At 38.3% G+C, this 15,553-nt stretch overlaps 1 protein-coding gene across 2 annotated transcripts in view; it reads left to right on the top strand.

The window, feature by feature from the left end:
- cfap299 (cilia and flagella associated protein 299) overlaps positions 1-15,553 on the top strand; it is a 98,863-nt gene that overhangs the window by 82,840 nt on the left and 470 nt on the right. Inside the window, exons 4-5 of one of the 2 annotated variants that reach the window (XM_055199906.2) lie at positions 1,630-1,772; positions 9,979-10,105. In XM_055199906.2, the coding sequence (XP_055055881.2) occupies positions 1,630-1,772; positions 9,979-10,105 (270 nt within the window). The remainder of the gene's footprint in view (positions 1-1,629; positions 1,773-9,978; positions 10,106-15,553) is intronic. The other variant, XM_055199907.2, reaches the window with a different exon arrangement.

Here is a 15,553-nt window from a genome sequence, read left to right as displayed (position 1 = left end):
TGATTCTCACGAAATCCAGACTTAGAAGATGTCCAGCATCAAATTTTTAAAAAGCCCTTGAAGCCAATTTTTTTGCACATATAAGATTAAGGTCTGAACTTACTATAACCATTATTTTTAGAGGACTTAAAACATATTTCCTATAGAATTATTTACATTTATTTAAATTATCATTAACGCAACATGATATTACATTAAATATATGCATTTACAAACTCATGTTTCGGTAGTGAGAACTAAAAATTGTCTAGGTACTATGACAAACAAAATTTCATTTTTTACCTAGAGAAAAAAAATAAGAACTGTTTACCTGGTTGCCATCTTGAGTGTCACAGTCAATTATGTCCCCAACTATTTTTTTTAAATGTTAGTTCCCTGAGGGCTTAAACAATGATTGAAATTTGTTGTGGAGGATGAGAAAATTGGTCTTGGACACATTTATATTCCTTATTATTGTCTCTACATTTTTCTTTACTGTAAATGTTTATGGTATAACATGCACTGAAGCTTTTCATTTTTTAGATTTTTTAATTATAAATATTTTCATGTCAAAGAACCCAAATCCAGTCATGAACACGTTGCGGTAATGAAAATGTTTCCCTTAAATGTGGAAAAAAACAGCAGATAAAATCATCTGAAAAATAGTACATGAAGAGATGTTTGTAACTGCTTCTTATTTTAATACTCTGCATTTACTTTTTTTATCAAAATGTTTCATGACACCTCATAAGTCTAATTTCGTGAGAATCACCCAAGTTACTTTTTTAGTTTAATTAATTTGATTAAAATGAATTAAAAATTAAAGATTACAAATTCAACTGAATGTAGTCATATTATGCCCTCTATGCGTACATGCCTGTGTGGGAACAGTTTGAGTCAGAAACTGAGATGGCAGGCCAGAGCTTGACATTTTTGTGATGAAAACTGAAAAACTTTTCAGTCATAAAAAACACCTGCAAGGCCTGATAGAAATCAAGCCTCAGCCAAGAAAAAGTAACGCAAAAGTAACTAAAAAGTAATCTAAGCATTACTTTCCATGGAAAGTAACTGAGTAACGCAATTAGTTACTTTTTTTGGGAGTGACGTAATATTGTAATTCATTAAAAGTAACTTTCCCCAACACTGCTGATTTGTGGTACTTGTAAGAAAGGAATAATACACCTTAAAATGAAAATTCTCTCATACTTTACAGCTCAGATGTATATAACGTCCTATAATCATTTAAACATAAACCAATTATATATTAAATTGCCACCATCTCGTGTGGTACTGTATAAAGCTCCACTAGTTGTCATTTGCATGATTCATAAAGAGATGTGTGAACACCAATGAGATTTAAAGTTATTTATGTGCCACCATGTTTTTATTGTATTGCTTGGACCTGCTTGTTTACATTTCATATTAAATAAGCTCAAAATATAAAGTATTTGAAAGAGCGTATTTGTGTTCAAATAGAGAAATAGAATGGCATGAGGGTGAATATTTATGAGACAGTTTTCATTATTTAGGTCAACTTTAGCAGTGTATTTTGCAACTTATTGCTATGAATTATATTTCTCCTTTGTAGTTTCTTCAGATATCATATTATACAGATTATTTATGTAGTATGTTTGACTGTTTTTCTTGCAGTCCATCATTTTCATAAGCTGCAACAATTCTCGTGGACAGGAAATATCTGGCTACATAGACTACTCCCACCGGCTAAAAACCGAAGACTTTGAACCATATTTCAGTGGAAAGAAAAGGCTTATGCCCAGACCAACTGACTTAAGGTAAGCCTCCTCAAATTATGACACATTCAACATGATTTCCAATTGCTACTGTTGTGGCAATTGTGTGGTGCTGAACATCTTAAACGTCAGATGTTCTCTGTTCGAGCAATGCTAAACAATAAAAAAAACTCTTGAAAAGACACCAAATGCATGTACACACCAAAAAACTGATGTTCATGAAATACAATGAGTACAAAACAGACCTTCTATTCATAACGCAGCAAGAGCAGACAGGTCTGCTTTCTGTCCTGGCCAATACATTAAAGTGTGAATGTACAGCTTTTCATACTGCAGTGGCAATATATCTTAATATGAATCAAATGTCTGTAAAGCAGTTTAAGAAATCAGCCGTCCAAAAAGTAATCTTAAACCAACACTACTCAAATAGAAGAATGCCACATCTATCAAAATCAATAATCAAATATTGAAGTTATATGTGAAGGGACTTATTTGGGTTAAATACGACTTTGTATACATTACTAAAAACACTTTTTGTTCTTGTTTTAAAAATTTGCTTTTATCTTTCCTGGCTGAACATGAAAATGTGATTTATTTAAGACTCCAAACACAAGTCCAAAAATCCAGCTTCTATTTTTCTCTTTTACCTGAATAGCCGAATGTTGAATATATCATTATAATCGTCAGTGCCGGTCGAGCCTCTTGGGGGCCCTAAGCAGAATTTGTTTGGGGGCCCCCCCACCAATTGTTTTTAATAAAAAAATAAAGAAATTACAAACATTTATAAAATGAACAAAGTTGCACATTAAGTAAGAGCTAAAATTAGCATTAGGTACAATTGAATCATAGCACTGTCTTTATTATATGAATTAAATATAATTATTATTTTTTAGAGCTTCAAAAGTGATTTGATTTTCTCTTTGTCTATGATTGTTTGATTTACAGTAATGACACAAACTTAAGTAGGTTATTTGAGGCTACTGTCTCTTTAAGAGAAGCACGGACCTGGTTTCTGCCTAATATACATAAACCTAAGACATAAACACATGTTTTTATTGGAAAAAGAGTACTGTGGAGATCATTTTGTTTGTATGTGCCCTGTCAAGAACAGAAAGATTTTATGTTCGCTTGCTCAAAGTCCTGCAACGGGTCGGGTACCCGCGGACACATAGAAGTGTCTAAAACGGGTGAATTGTGACATTCTTAAAATTCATGGGCAGGGATGCGGGCGGATAATTAACTGCGTGCGGGCGTGTAGTAGCGCGAATTAAAATATGTGCAAAATTTGTATGTCTTGGGTTGTGCACACCAAAACTTTTAAACGCGGCTGGTGGACACCGAATGCCAGCTGTTTTTTCAGCCGAGCGCTTTTTAGCTGTGATATTTGAGCTGTAAACCGGTTGGTTGTTGTGATACTTGTCCCGCCCTTCCTCAACTGTGATTGGACGGCCGTGTGAAAGCTGACATTGACATTTTTTCCCAAAGTTGAATCTCTTTCAACTCTCGACGCTCAGCGCTGAGCTGCACAACCGCCTAAATTACCATTGCACTTTAATTGGAATGATTTTAGCGTGTCTGATTTGTGCGTGTGCAGGTAATGGGCCAAATATTAACGGGTCCGGGCGTGTGCAGATTTAATTTTGATATTATCACGGGTGACGGGTCAGATCTGGTGCTGAACTTTGCGGGTACGGGCGGAAGCGGGTCTCCAAAAATTGATCTGTGCAGGACTCTGTGCTTGCTTTCTAAAATGCGTCTTTCCATGTGTGCACTACTGAGTGCACTTAAACGCGTGCGCGCACACACACACATACGGAAGACAAATTACAAACTGCGCAGCATAAAAACATTACGTTGTTTTTCAGTGCTCTATTCCTCAAATGTATGTTAATGGACTACAGTATGACACACACAGTAGCGTAACTCTCTCTAAAGTTTAGACATCAAGTTTTCTGATCTCTGAAGGGCATAGTGAGGAACACCTCTGACTGGAGCTGGACTGGTCATAACCGCATGTGCGTCTGAAAGCTGCTCACTTTGTGAGATTGTTTAAAATCACTTGAAATGTTTAACATTTGCTAGCCTTTGAAACACTTGCAAATGATCAACTTTCCCTATTTAAATTTGCGTATTAATCCGCGAATCGCATGCGGGCCAAACCATGGGTCGATCACGGATCAACTGTGATCTGTCACACCACATACTGTAATGCAAACATACCTTTATCTTTTTTTCTCCTCTGTCCTTTTCTTCTATCTCTTTTCAGCACCAGAGGGATACATCCTTTTTTGTGACATGGCTTATCATTTAGTACAGTGATGCGCACTTGCGCGCCGGCGCGAATTGTCAATGCACGTGAGGTGTCTATATTGCACATGACTAGCAATGTAGACACACAGCAGTTGTCTGCAAATCGGATTTTTCTTGTCCTGAATTCATTCATATTCATTCATTCATTTATATTACTTGTTTAAGTTATTTAATTGTAAAAAACAAAAAAACGATTGGGGGGCCCCCTGCTGGCCGCTTAGTTCGCTTATGCCTCAGGCCGGCCCTGATAATCGTAAAATGAACATGTCCATGTAATTATAAATATTATTGGGATTGAATAAGTGTTATATTCAAGTTAATTTGACATGTTGTGTTTGTCATTAAAAATTAAATGCATTAATTTTATTGGTTGTATAGCCACATCTTAACACATGCCACAACATATGATTTCACTCAAGATTGTTCTCGAGTGGAAGTACACTACACCGTAAGCATACTCATTTCCTCTCTGCTCTCTTTTCTTCGTCTCTCTCTCTCTCTCTCTCTCTCTCTCTCTCTCTCTCTCTCTCTCTCTCTCTCCTCCACCATCCTTCTCACGGGAACAATAACAGGCAGTGCTTGTGGTTGCCACTAAGATGGAGCAGATGCCGTGTTCTTCCCGTACAGATGCATGAATCCACACCACAGCTGACAGACTTTGACTGCCTCACCACAAAAAATAAAGAGTAAAAAAGTCATGGCCACCAGCTGAGGACACTTGCATTCTTCTCAGTAAAGAAAAAATGAGAAACAGTTGAGAGAGGAATTCAACTATGAATGACTTGAGTTTTAATGAACCAAAGGTTTCTAAATTGCTTTAGAATCGGTAAAGGTTAATCCTAAACTGTTGGTCAAAATATGTACCCCAGCTATCACTGGGGCAGTACCCTTTAAAAAGGTACTAATATCTACCTGTAGGTACAGATATGTATACATTTGGTATCAATTATGTACTTTTGAGGTACATAATATAAACTCCTTAGGTCCAGAGAAATCGTTCTTTTTTGGCATCCCTATGAAGGACCTTTCAAGCAACTTTATTATTAAATTGTTCTTATTATGGTGCAGACGCCCTTCTGACGACCCGAGTTCGAATCCCGGCTCAAGGTCCTTTGCCAATCCCATACCCCTCTCTTCACCCTATACTTTCCTGTCATCTCCTTAAGTACTTAAAAAAAATTTAATAATAATAATAAAAAGTGTTCTTTGTGGTGGGTTCTACAAACTATAAAAGATAAGAAAAATGGGTTCTTAGGGAAACCAAAATTGTTATATGACGTTACTGCAAATAACCCCTTCTAGTACCTTTATAAAGACTGCACCATTGTTTAAGGATGTCTTGTGCTTTGCGATAACTTAGAGATACGTATCATTAATCTTAAACTCGGTTAGAAACCAGACTATTCACTAAAAGCTGTTTCTCATTGATCCATAGAGTCACAACTGGTGGATTTTTCCCTAAAACACTCCATTAGGCTTTAGTACAGTAACCATGGAGCATTGAAGTACACAAACATACTTTTCTCTGTCATTGTATAGTGTAATGTTAAAGACACAGATCCGTTATTAACAGCTTGGTAATTGTTTCCACAAAGCCCAGGTTTTCACACGTTTGCTAGTTAGTGTGGGTGGGGTGCCATCCAGCTGCACTATGACTGTTAAGCATTGTATGTTGCTATGTGACATCTCTTTGGGGACAATAGGGGTTGAGAAGGGCCAATGAGCATGCCTAAATGACACGTGTTGCCTCGGTCGCGGGTTAGGGAGAGCTCAAAGTCCATCCTCCTTGAAAATTTATAAGCTCTTGGGGCATTTTTTCTGCCCATCTTTTCATGTTCTCTGTTAAAATATCTCACATCTGTCCTGTTTCTCTGACCAAAAGTAAGCGGTTCACCATTGCATAAAAGTGGTCAACCTAAAAATGCTAATTGCTATATGGCGTTTCAGTATAAATAGACACAGAAAATGCTGTCAAACCTTATTGAAAAAAGAAGGAAGTGAATATGCATCCTTGCTTCTAAATCCTTCACGAAAATGTACGTTCTGTCTATGTTACAAACCCTATGGAAAGAAGAAAAAATAAGCGTTTTTTGTGAAGAACATTTTATTTAGGACCATAAAGTTTGATCCAGAACTTGTGATTTCATGCATCACTGTATTTCCTCACAGAATGTGGCTCTTTGTGAGGGTCTGCCATGTTTACTGTAAAGGCAGTTGCTCCAAATGTAATGGAATAAGGTTTTTCCTGGGATGCAAAATGTGAGAATGTTTAGTTCAGGTCATTACTTTTTGTTTACATCTTTTGCGCAGTCTTTTCATTTTTAAGCACAATTTTATTTGCTTTGGTGACGAGCACCATGGTTTCTGGTCACCTTAACAGGAAGTTTGAGGTGTCTTTTTCCTTTCTTTCTTTATTTCTCTCTCTTCCACACAGAGCCATGTGTAATAAATCATGATAAGTTGTGGTTGTTTCAAGATGTTTCAGCCATAAGATGAGGCCTGCTGAGCATTTCGGGGTGTGCAGGGAGTTGATCCAGTGCAAGCATTGCAGCGAGACCACCATTAAAAACCATTGTTTTATGTTTATAAAGATTGGGAATGTTAAGGTATAAACCCTAAACATAGATAAAATTTCTAAAACATCAAATTTGTCTAAAAAAGTTGTGGTGCCTTTTTACAAAAAGTACACTTTCGTACCTAAAAGAAGCATATTGGTACCTTAAAAGGTACAGATTATACTATAGCCTCCTAAGACCCGAGTTTTGGTTTGTCTTTTTTCAGATTTCTTCCAGCTATTTTGGGGTTAGGAAGAACCAATACATATAATAACCAAATACTTTTAATTGAACATGAAGCAGTGAAATTGTCCATGTTTGTGTACAACAGGTTCCAGTTATACAGAATTAAATATTATGGTGCAAAAAAAAAAAAAATGATGTCCATGTATGTGGACATCCAGGTCTTAGGAGGATAAAGGCATACATACTGGTTTCTCAAAGATATATGATCTGAAGAGTTTGGTTCCAAAACGCGATAAACGGCATTTAAAAAAAATGTTACCGCCAAAATCAGTATTGTATCTGTTCAGTATTAAAAAGTTAGTTCTTCATTTTATGCAAAATCCGCCATGTTATTTTATCATCTTTTCTCCATTTTTTCCAAACCGCTAAAAACACCAGTCCTCCTTCTCTGCAGAATGCAATAAATCTGCTTAACCAATCACAGCGCACCATTTCACGCATTGTAAACAATAATCGCGGAGCCTTGAATGCACACGGAATCCTATAGTTTTCCTCATAGGCTACTTTTTACTTTGTGATCAACAAACAAACAAAAACAAAGTAGTAATTTTGATGGCATTGATAAACCTGTGGTGGATTTATGTTGCAGTGAAGAAAAGTAATCCATCAAAATCTAATAATTTACATGAGAGTCACTCGGGCGAAGAAAAAATGTCGGCTGTTGCTTGTTTTCACACAACAGCATCAAGCTTCCCCAGGGGATCTTATGAAAAACTTTCCATTATTTTATGCGAAGTCAATGAAAATCAAGCAGGACCAAAACATTTTACAGCTGATCGATCGCTGTCAAAAAAGTTCAGCAATGACATCCCAACAATGACAACATTGTTAAAATGATCACACCTGTTCACATGGATGAATTTGTGAACATAACAAAAAATTGGGGGTGGGAATCTCTAGCCATCTCACGATTCGATTACGATTCAGAGGGCGGCGATGCGATGCTAAAAACGATTTTAGATTATCTGAATCTTTTTTTTGTGTGTGACTATAGATACTTTGCTTTAACCCATTTGTGCCTGATGCTGCGTGCCGAAACATTACATCTAACGTCGGTTTCTTTTATGTCATGTTTCTAAGTGCTACAAAGGCTCAGATATTAAGTTTTTGGTAGACGTTGACAATTCTTAGTATTTTTTCTGAAAACCCTCAGAAGTTAAGGGTATTTATCCTAGAATAACATAGGTTTTAGGGTTTTAGGAGTAAATGGGTTAAAAGTACCAAGTAATGACCCATGAAGAATTTACTTCCAATATATTTTATTAACATTGCAAAGAAACAACAGAAAAATAAATGTGTGTCTGAACTAGCAGACCTCCTCTGGGTGGAAACGTGTAATGTTTCTCTTGTTTGTTGTGTTTCCGAAATATTTTAGTTTTGTTTGACATAACCCACAAATAGTGTGACTCTTGTCTAGCTTATTTCCGCCTTCAACTTCATAGAAGCCAAAATATTTCCACACGGCAGCTTTTAACGAGGAATGTGTTTGTATTTCGCGCTCAGCCATTGCTTAGGATTGCAACTCTGTCTATTATCTGCACGCCACAGACTGTCCGGGCGCTGCACTTTCGTGCTTCAGAGTCCCGCCTTTTGCATGTGGTCAATATACTTTATTAGAATTTTTTTCAGAAAATCGATTTTTGACATTTGTGAATCGATTCAGAATCGTCCACCTCCCGCATCGTGATGCATCTAAGAATCGTTTTTCCCCCACCTCTTCTAAAAATGCTGAATTATGCATGGTAGTTGGCAATTGTTAATAATGTCACAGATTTTACAAATTAATGTTTTTGTAGTTTAGATGTTTTCAAAAACTTGCACTTTAAAAGCACATTTTTAAAGTTTTGTGTTAGGTTACCAAAATACAGTTGTCAGTCATTCCCTCTAAAAAATGCTAGGTTGTTTTGAACCCATGCTGGATAAATATTGGACATAACACATCGCTGGGTTAAAAATTACCCAATGCTGGGTTGTTTTAACCCAACTGCTAGGTTGTTACAAACCATGGTTGGGCAACAACAACACAGCACTGGGTCATTTAGAGTGTTGGTTTTATTGGTGGCTTTGAAGGTTTTAATCCTTGATTAAATGTCCAAGCATTTGCTAAATATTTTCACAACTGTCAAAATTCATGTCTTTATACTGAACCAAGAATTGCTGAACCAAATCGTCCCTGACTTGAAATCAAGCAGATGAGAATAATATCTTTCTTAATATCTTAAAGGTTATAAACATTTACAGTAAGCAGGAGTGTTTAATAATAGTGCTCTGGCTGATATTCAGAGCTTCATCATGTTAGAGAATAATATTTTGTGGCTCTTGCATTCATGAGTCTCTCCCTCAGATTTATAAAATCCAACTTTGTTCTTGGACCACAAACTACTGCTTTGGAATAGCTGAGGTCCATTTGAGCAGCCCTCACTGCCTCAGAGTGTGACATTTCCAGTTGCATTTCAGCAAAGCAGCTGTCTTCAAACAGCTTGAAGCGAACCACTAACGTGGGCCAGACAGTCGCTGTTTGGACCGGGCTGTTCCTATGGCCCCAGTCAGTAATTCATTGTTGTTCACCATGTGCATCAATTACATTTAGATCTGCCATTTTGAATAGCCTGCTGGGTCTCAATCTTAAAATTGATCAGTGCAGACAGAGGAATTTTTGTGGACATTTCTCTTGTATTGATTGTAGCTGTGAGGGGGGTTTTCTTTAGCATGCAATGTCTTATTTGAAACTTTTGCATGTGTGAACACCGATCTTTGAAGCAAGACATCTATTTAAACAAATATCTTTGAATTCAGTTAGGGGAAAGAAATGTGTACATGAAACAGGCACATCGAACAATATTGCAGATGAATTCGTACATTACATTGTAAAGAAAATCATTTTTAATAAGGTTTTAGATAATGACCTGGAACTACATACAGATGTGCATTTACTAAAAAATAATGTACACCTTTCGGACATTTGTCGGACAATTGTGATTGTCAATAGTATTATTTTTTTATCTGTTTCACTTGTGTCCAAAAGATATTTTCAACAAAGCTTTGTTATATTAGTCAGGGTATAAATTTTAATTGAAGCTAATACGAACTCATTCACCTTAATAATTGATTTTTTTACTTTTTCACTTTATCTTTAGCTACTACAACTGGGTAGCAGAGCCTAAATGCAACGACAGCTTAAACTATGAAGTGCTCACAGAGAATATAAACGGTATGCTCTTCCGGAACAAAAAAGACAGCAAAATCTTGGATGTTGACCCAGAGGTAAGCGTGTTTGATATGTAAGGAATAATTGACGACAGGCTGTTGAATTATTAAAAAATAATGCAATCCAAGGTGGTAATGCGGCACGGCGCAAAGAGTGTGCATTATTTTCAAATAATTCAAATTCAATTCAATTAATCCACTTTTACCACACTTACCACAGACATTGATAAGACATTGCTTTTGTGTTTATTTAAGACATTTGACTGGTCAGGTGTACATTTATCGAAAAATAATGTTTCTCAACGAATCAGAATAAAATATTCAACAGCCCCGTGGTGTAAGAACAGATAACGTCTGCCCATGTCAGGCAAAAATCTAAAGTGGTGAACTCTAGCGCTTAAGTCCTAACTAAAGATTAAAGGAATAGTCTACTCATTTTCAATATTAAAATATGTTATTACCTTAACTAAGAATTGTTGATACATCCCTCTATCATCTGTGTGCGTGCACGTAAGCGCTGGAGCGCGCTGCGACGCTTCGATAGCATTTAGCTTAGCCCCATTCATTCAATGGTACCATTTAGAGATAAAGTTAGAAGTGACCAAACACATCAACGTTTTTCCTATTTAGGACGAGTGGTTGTGCGAGCAAGTTTGGTGGTACAGGGTAGAGCGTGGCGCTTTTCTGGGCGGATTTAGGAGAGGAGCTATATTTTGTGGCGTGGTGGTACTTTTGGGAGTACTTTGACTCGCCTGAAAAGTCCGCTCCCCTTCTCCCTCTCATAATGGGAGAGGGAGGGTGTTACTGCGCCGAGTCGAAGTACTCCCAAAAGTGCTATTACGCCATAAAATGTAGCTCCTCTTTTAAATCAGCTTAGAAAAGCGCTACATTTTATTTTGTACCACCAAACTTGCTCGTATAACTACTCGTCTTAAATAGGAAAAACTTTGATGTGTTTGGTCACTTCTAACTTTATCTCTGATTGGTACCATTGAATGAATAGGGCTAAGCTAAATGCCATCGAAGCGTCGCAGCGCGCTCCAGCGCCCACGCGCACACACACAGATGACAGAGGGATGCATCAACAACTCCCAGTTAAGGCAATAACACACTTCAATACCGAAAATTAGTAGACTATTCCTTTAAGTCCTTTAACATTCATGTGTAAATAAACACTTTTATATATTTAAACTGAGTAAAGCTATTTGTTTTACTGTATTTTTATTTTTATTAGATACATTCTAACATTACTGTTATTATTGCTTGGTTACCAATCTATTCAGGGTCTACATGGTCTAGGATACAGTTATTGCACAGACATACTACTATATATTCTGCCCTATTATCCAATAGACCCCGTGTGAAATTGAGAGATCCTCAAAGCACCTGGGTAGCATTTTTGTTCCAGTTTCTCGAAACATTCAACAGAGCGGCTTAGAATGAGCCGCAAATGCGGCCCTGGAACCCGTGCCACTGTTTTTTGGCCTGTCTGCCTAGGGGCTATGAGTGCATGCTATTTTGGAAAAGAGGCAACGCTGCAGACCGGCCTCTTTGAACACAAACTCGCCCAGGCAGCCTCGTTGAGGGCGAGATGGCAGAGGCGAGTATTGCCTGTGGTCGAGCACACCCCGACCAGGCCAGCTATTAAAAAACGAGGGGAGGCTAAGGAACCCAGACACTGAAACCACTCGTGCACCCAGAATCCAACCTCAGGCCCCCACCAGGCATGACCTCATTGCCCATGTGGATGCATTCCTTTAGATAAACCAGCAGAATCCTGCCATATTCAACACTGGGCTTGATTTGTTTGTTTGTTTATTGCTTTCTCATTGTTTGTCATCCTGTAAGATATATCTAGCATTGGAACCATAAAAAACCCAAATTTTGTCTTTTGGCCTTTGTCTGCTTTGATGAAAATATGCTGGTTATTCCTTCAAAGTAGCAGTTAGTGGTTCGGTTTGATAACCAGATCTTAAATATCAACAGCTAATGCCGTTTGTTTGTTTCATTTGGAGGTCCTTCTTGCTCAAAGTCTTAGGGTGCACTCACACTATCCAAACCAAACCATGCCACAGCGCAATTTTCCCCCCTCCCTACTCCCCAGAACATACTCACATTATACTTTTTCATCATTAGGATGCGATTGTTTTGAAGAAAGCAGGAAGTAAAGCGCTCTCTTAACACTGGAACCCATCATAATGTTAAAAGACAAGTTTGGTATTTTACACTTAAAGCCCTGTTTTCAGATTGTTTATGATGAAATAGAACGGTTTTGACTGAAATCTGGACTTATGATGCTGGCCCAAGAATTTTCGGGTGTTTGTTGTATTACCCCCCACCTCTATAATGGCTGTATAGGTGCACTGGAACAATCCTTCCTAAAATGCATTAAACTTTCGTTTACAAAAACGTGAAACTCACCGAGTGGTCAGGGGTGTTCACTGATATGCTCACACAAAAATCGCTGCAAAAGATGCTTTCCAACAGGTTTTATCGTAGTTTTGTCCAACTCCATTGACTTGTATTAGATGTGCTGTGAGGTACGGTATTACTCCGCGCCGGGAACGTTGTTAGTATTCTCAAACGCCCCTGGTCAAGGTTTGGTTTGGATAGTGTGAGTGCGCCCTTAAAGGAAGAAAGTCTGATCTAGATACCCAGACAAATTTTATGTAAATGTAAAGAATGAATGTAAAAGTCAGGTTGACCTCAGACCAGCTAAATCTTTTGACACAGTTGAGGGCTCATTATAGTTGTGCGTAGTAGAGGTCTTTTTCGGGTCCAAAGAAATGTACCTGACCCGAAATCCCCCGAATCACTTTATACTCAAACCCAACGTGCATAAATATTTTTTTTAAAGACCTGACCCGAGACGAACCCGGAAAAAATTAGACCCGAGTCCGACCCGAACTTGTGGCATTTTTTTTACTCGACTGGTATGGCACTGACATGTGTGCATTCTGCAGCCCCATACGCAGCAGTCAGACAGAAAGAAACTCTGGTGGCCTCGCAACCAATTTGGCGAGCGTGTATCTGACGATGACACCAAGGTAACCACTAAAATGTACATTTAAAATTGACTGACATGTCTGTCTCAACAAAAATTTACCTACCGCCAGCCACACAATGTTGCAAGCAGCAAGCACTCTTGGCAAACAGATGAGAGGTTTGAAAAGGACATTGATGAACACACGCGAGAGAGTTTGGGTCTTCTAGGGTCTGTTTGGCAAAAACACATTCATTTTAATTTACCCGAGACCGCTATTATTCTACCCGACCCGTGTCCAAGGCACATCTGAAACATTTAGACCCAAACCCGATCGGGTCTCGGGTCGGACCTCGGGTTTTCGGATCTAAGTGGATCTGTGAAGACCTCTAGTGCGAAGGTCTTACGGCATAGGTTAGGCGTCGGTTTTCATTTATACTTTTGCGTCTGCGTCCATGTCGGCGTGCAAACACACATGCAGATCACTGGTAGGCAGTATCCACGCGTGTAACCACAGTAGCAGTGTGACCAATAATGAAGAAGCAGCTGGCAAGTTTAATCCACAAGCGAAGTAGAAACGGCAACTTGTTGTGTATGTTTTGAGATGACCATCAGTGATGGAAGTAAATAAACAGTGACTAATGTTGCAGTTTGAGTTAAATCACTCCTCAACCATCAAAAACAAAAAAACCCATGACTCAGTTGTTTTACCTGACAGGAGGGGTTCTAGTGGACCAATCACAGTGCTTGCGGTCCACATAGAACTGACGCGCTGTTAGCGAGGTGCACGTCAGGCTACGGATAACCTACGGCATAGACCTTACACACGACTATAAATTGGACTTTACCTTTTAATAATGGACTTGGCTTAAAGGGCGTGTTGCAGGTTAAATTTTTCAACGAATTTGTGCAATTTGCTTGTTAATAATGAACATTTAAACTGTTATCCATTGTATTTTATGTTGTTGGGTATCACAAAACGGAATATAATACGAAAAAGTACAGCGGTTGGCAATGATTCTCCTTTCCCCCACAACGCACTGTATGACATCACGCTGGGGAGAGAATTTACCAAAGCCGCATTGAGAGTGACTATAGACCGTTTCAGCAGTAACAACATAAACAAGCGGCTGTCGCGTTCCGCACGTAACTTCCGGTAAACTCCGCTAAGAATAAATAACAACATTTATTCTTAGAACGCAGTGTATTTATTTAACAAGCTAAAAAACAACACATAGATTACATAGGAAACCCAAACATTGTTTTTTTTTCGACGAGGCATTTGTTCAAGAGATCAGTTTAGCAACTCAGACCATTAAAAAAACGAAACTGGAAGTAAGGTTTGGATCCAGACCCGTATCACGTGCGTCCGATGAAACTGTCTATAGAGAGACGAGTAAAGTACAGTTCTGATAGCGCAGATTATAGATAGATAGATAGATAGACAGATAGACAGATGGATAGGCTATAGAGAGATAGGCAGACAGCCAGATTGCATAAATGCCTGAAATGGGTGTAACTTTATGCGATCTTCAGCACAAACAGCATGTCAAATCCTGGAAGCCGAGTGAGGCACGTCACATCTGTTCGCGGGGTCGACCAGCTTCCAAAACGCACTTCCTTACAGCCAGTAGCGGAGTGACAATCGGGAGAGTCGGGACTTTCCCGGTGGGACAATCTGATAATAGTTATACATTTCGAGTTATATTAGCAAAACCGTCTGGCGGCGTGATGTGCGGCCGGTTACCGCAGCCCGCTGGTCAAACTGTGCAGCCTCTCTGCTCAACAAAGTATATAAAATTGCTTAACCTGTTTGGCAGGTCCAACCATGTACAGGATTTATAAAAATACGGTGATCAATGAGCGGTTCCTCCTCAAATGGCATAGCCTTTGACATCATTTGATGTAAAAAGCCGCCGAACGCCTGTTTATTACAGTATGTATGCGGTCGGATCCGAGTGTGCTGCAGCTGCTGATCGCTGCTTCTGCATATAAAATGATTGTGTGATTCGTTTTGATCGCATTAACAATATAACAAAGCATCCTTTTATTTCACAAAACAATATATTTGAGATATTATTTGATAGACTATAATTGTGGATTAAGGATGTTTAAAAATCTCTAGCCTGGTGGTCAGGACATGAATGGATCAAATCAGCAGATTTGCAAAGTTTTTTTTATCTCTACATATATCATAAATAATAATTAGCATGGTAACTTTGCAGTATAACACATTATATATTTCCTACGATGTATGATTTCCAAATTATATACTATTAAACAGCAATAAATGTCTCAGCTATCTCTATGGCTCTGGCTGAGGCTTTCTCCAATTCTCCCCAAAGTGATGTCATTGCCAAATTGCGTAAAAAAACTGTTAATACCAAAAACGTAAAAAAAAGGGGTCTTTAAGACCATTTTTGAGACATTTTAAATATGATATACATATCTTATGTACCCATTAATCAACAGTGGTGGTTAACCTGCAACACGCCCTTTAAGATCTTATTTATTCTTGGTGT

Source organism: Misgurnus anguillicaudatus, chromosome 22 (genome assembly GCF_027580225.2).
Source record: "Misgurnus anguillicaudatus chromosome 22, ASM2758022v2, whole genome shotgun sequence".
Lineage (NCBI taxonomy): Eukaryota > Metazoa > Chordata > Actinopteri > Cypriniformes > Cobitidae > Misgurnus > Misgurnus anguillicaudatus.
The sequence above is the reverse complement of the archived record's forward strand: the minus strand, read 5'-3'. Positions and strand labels throughout refer to the sequence as shown.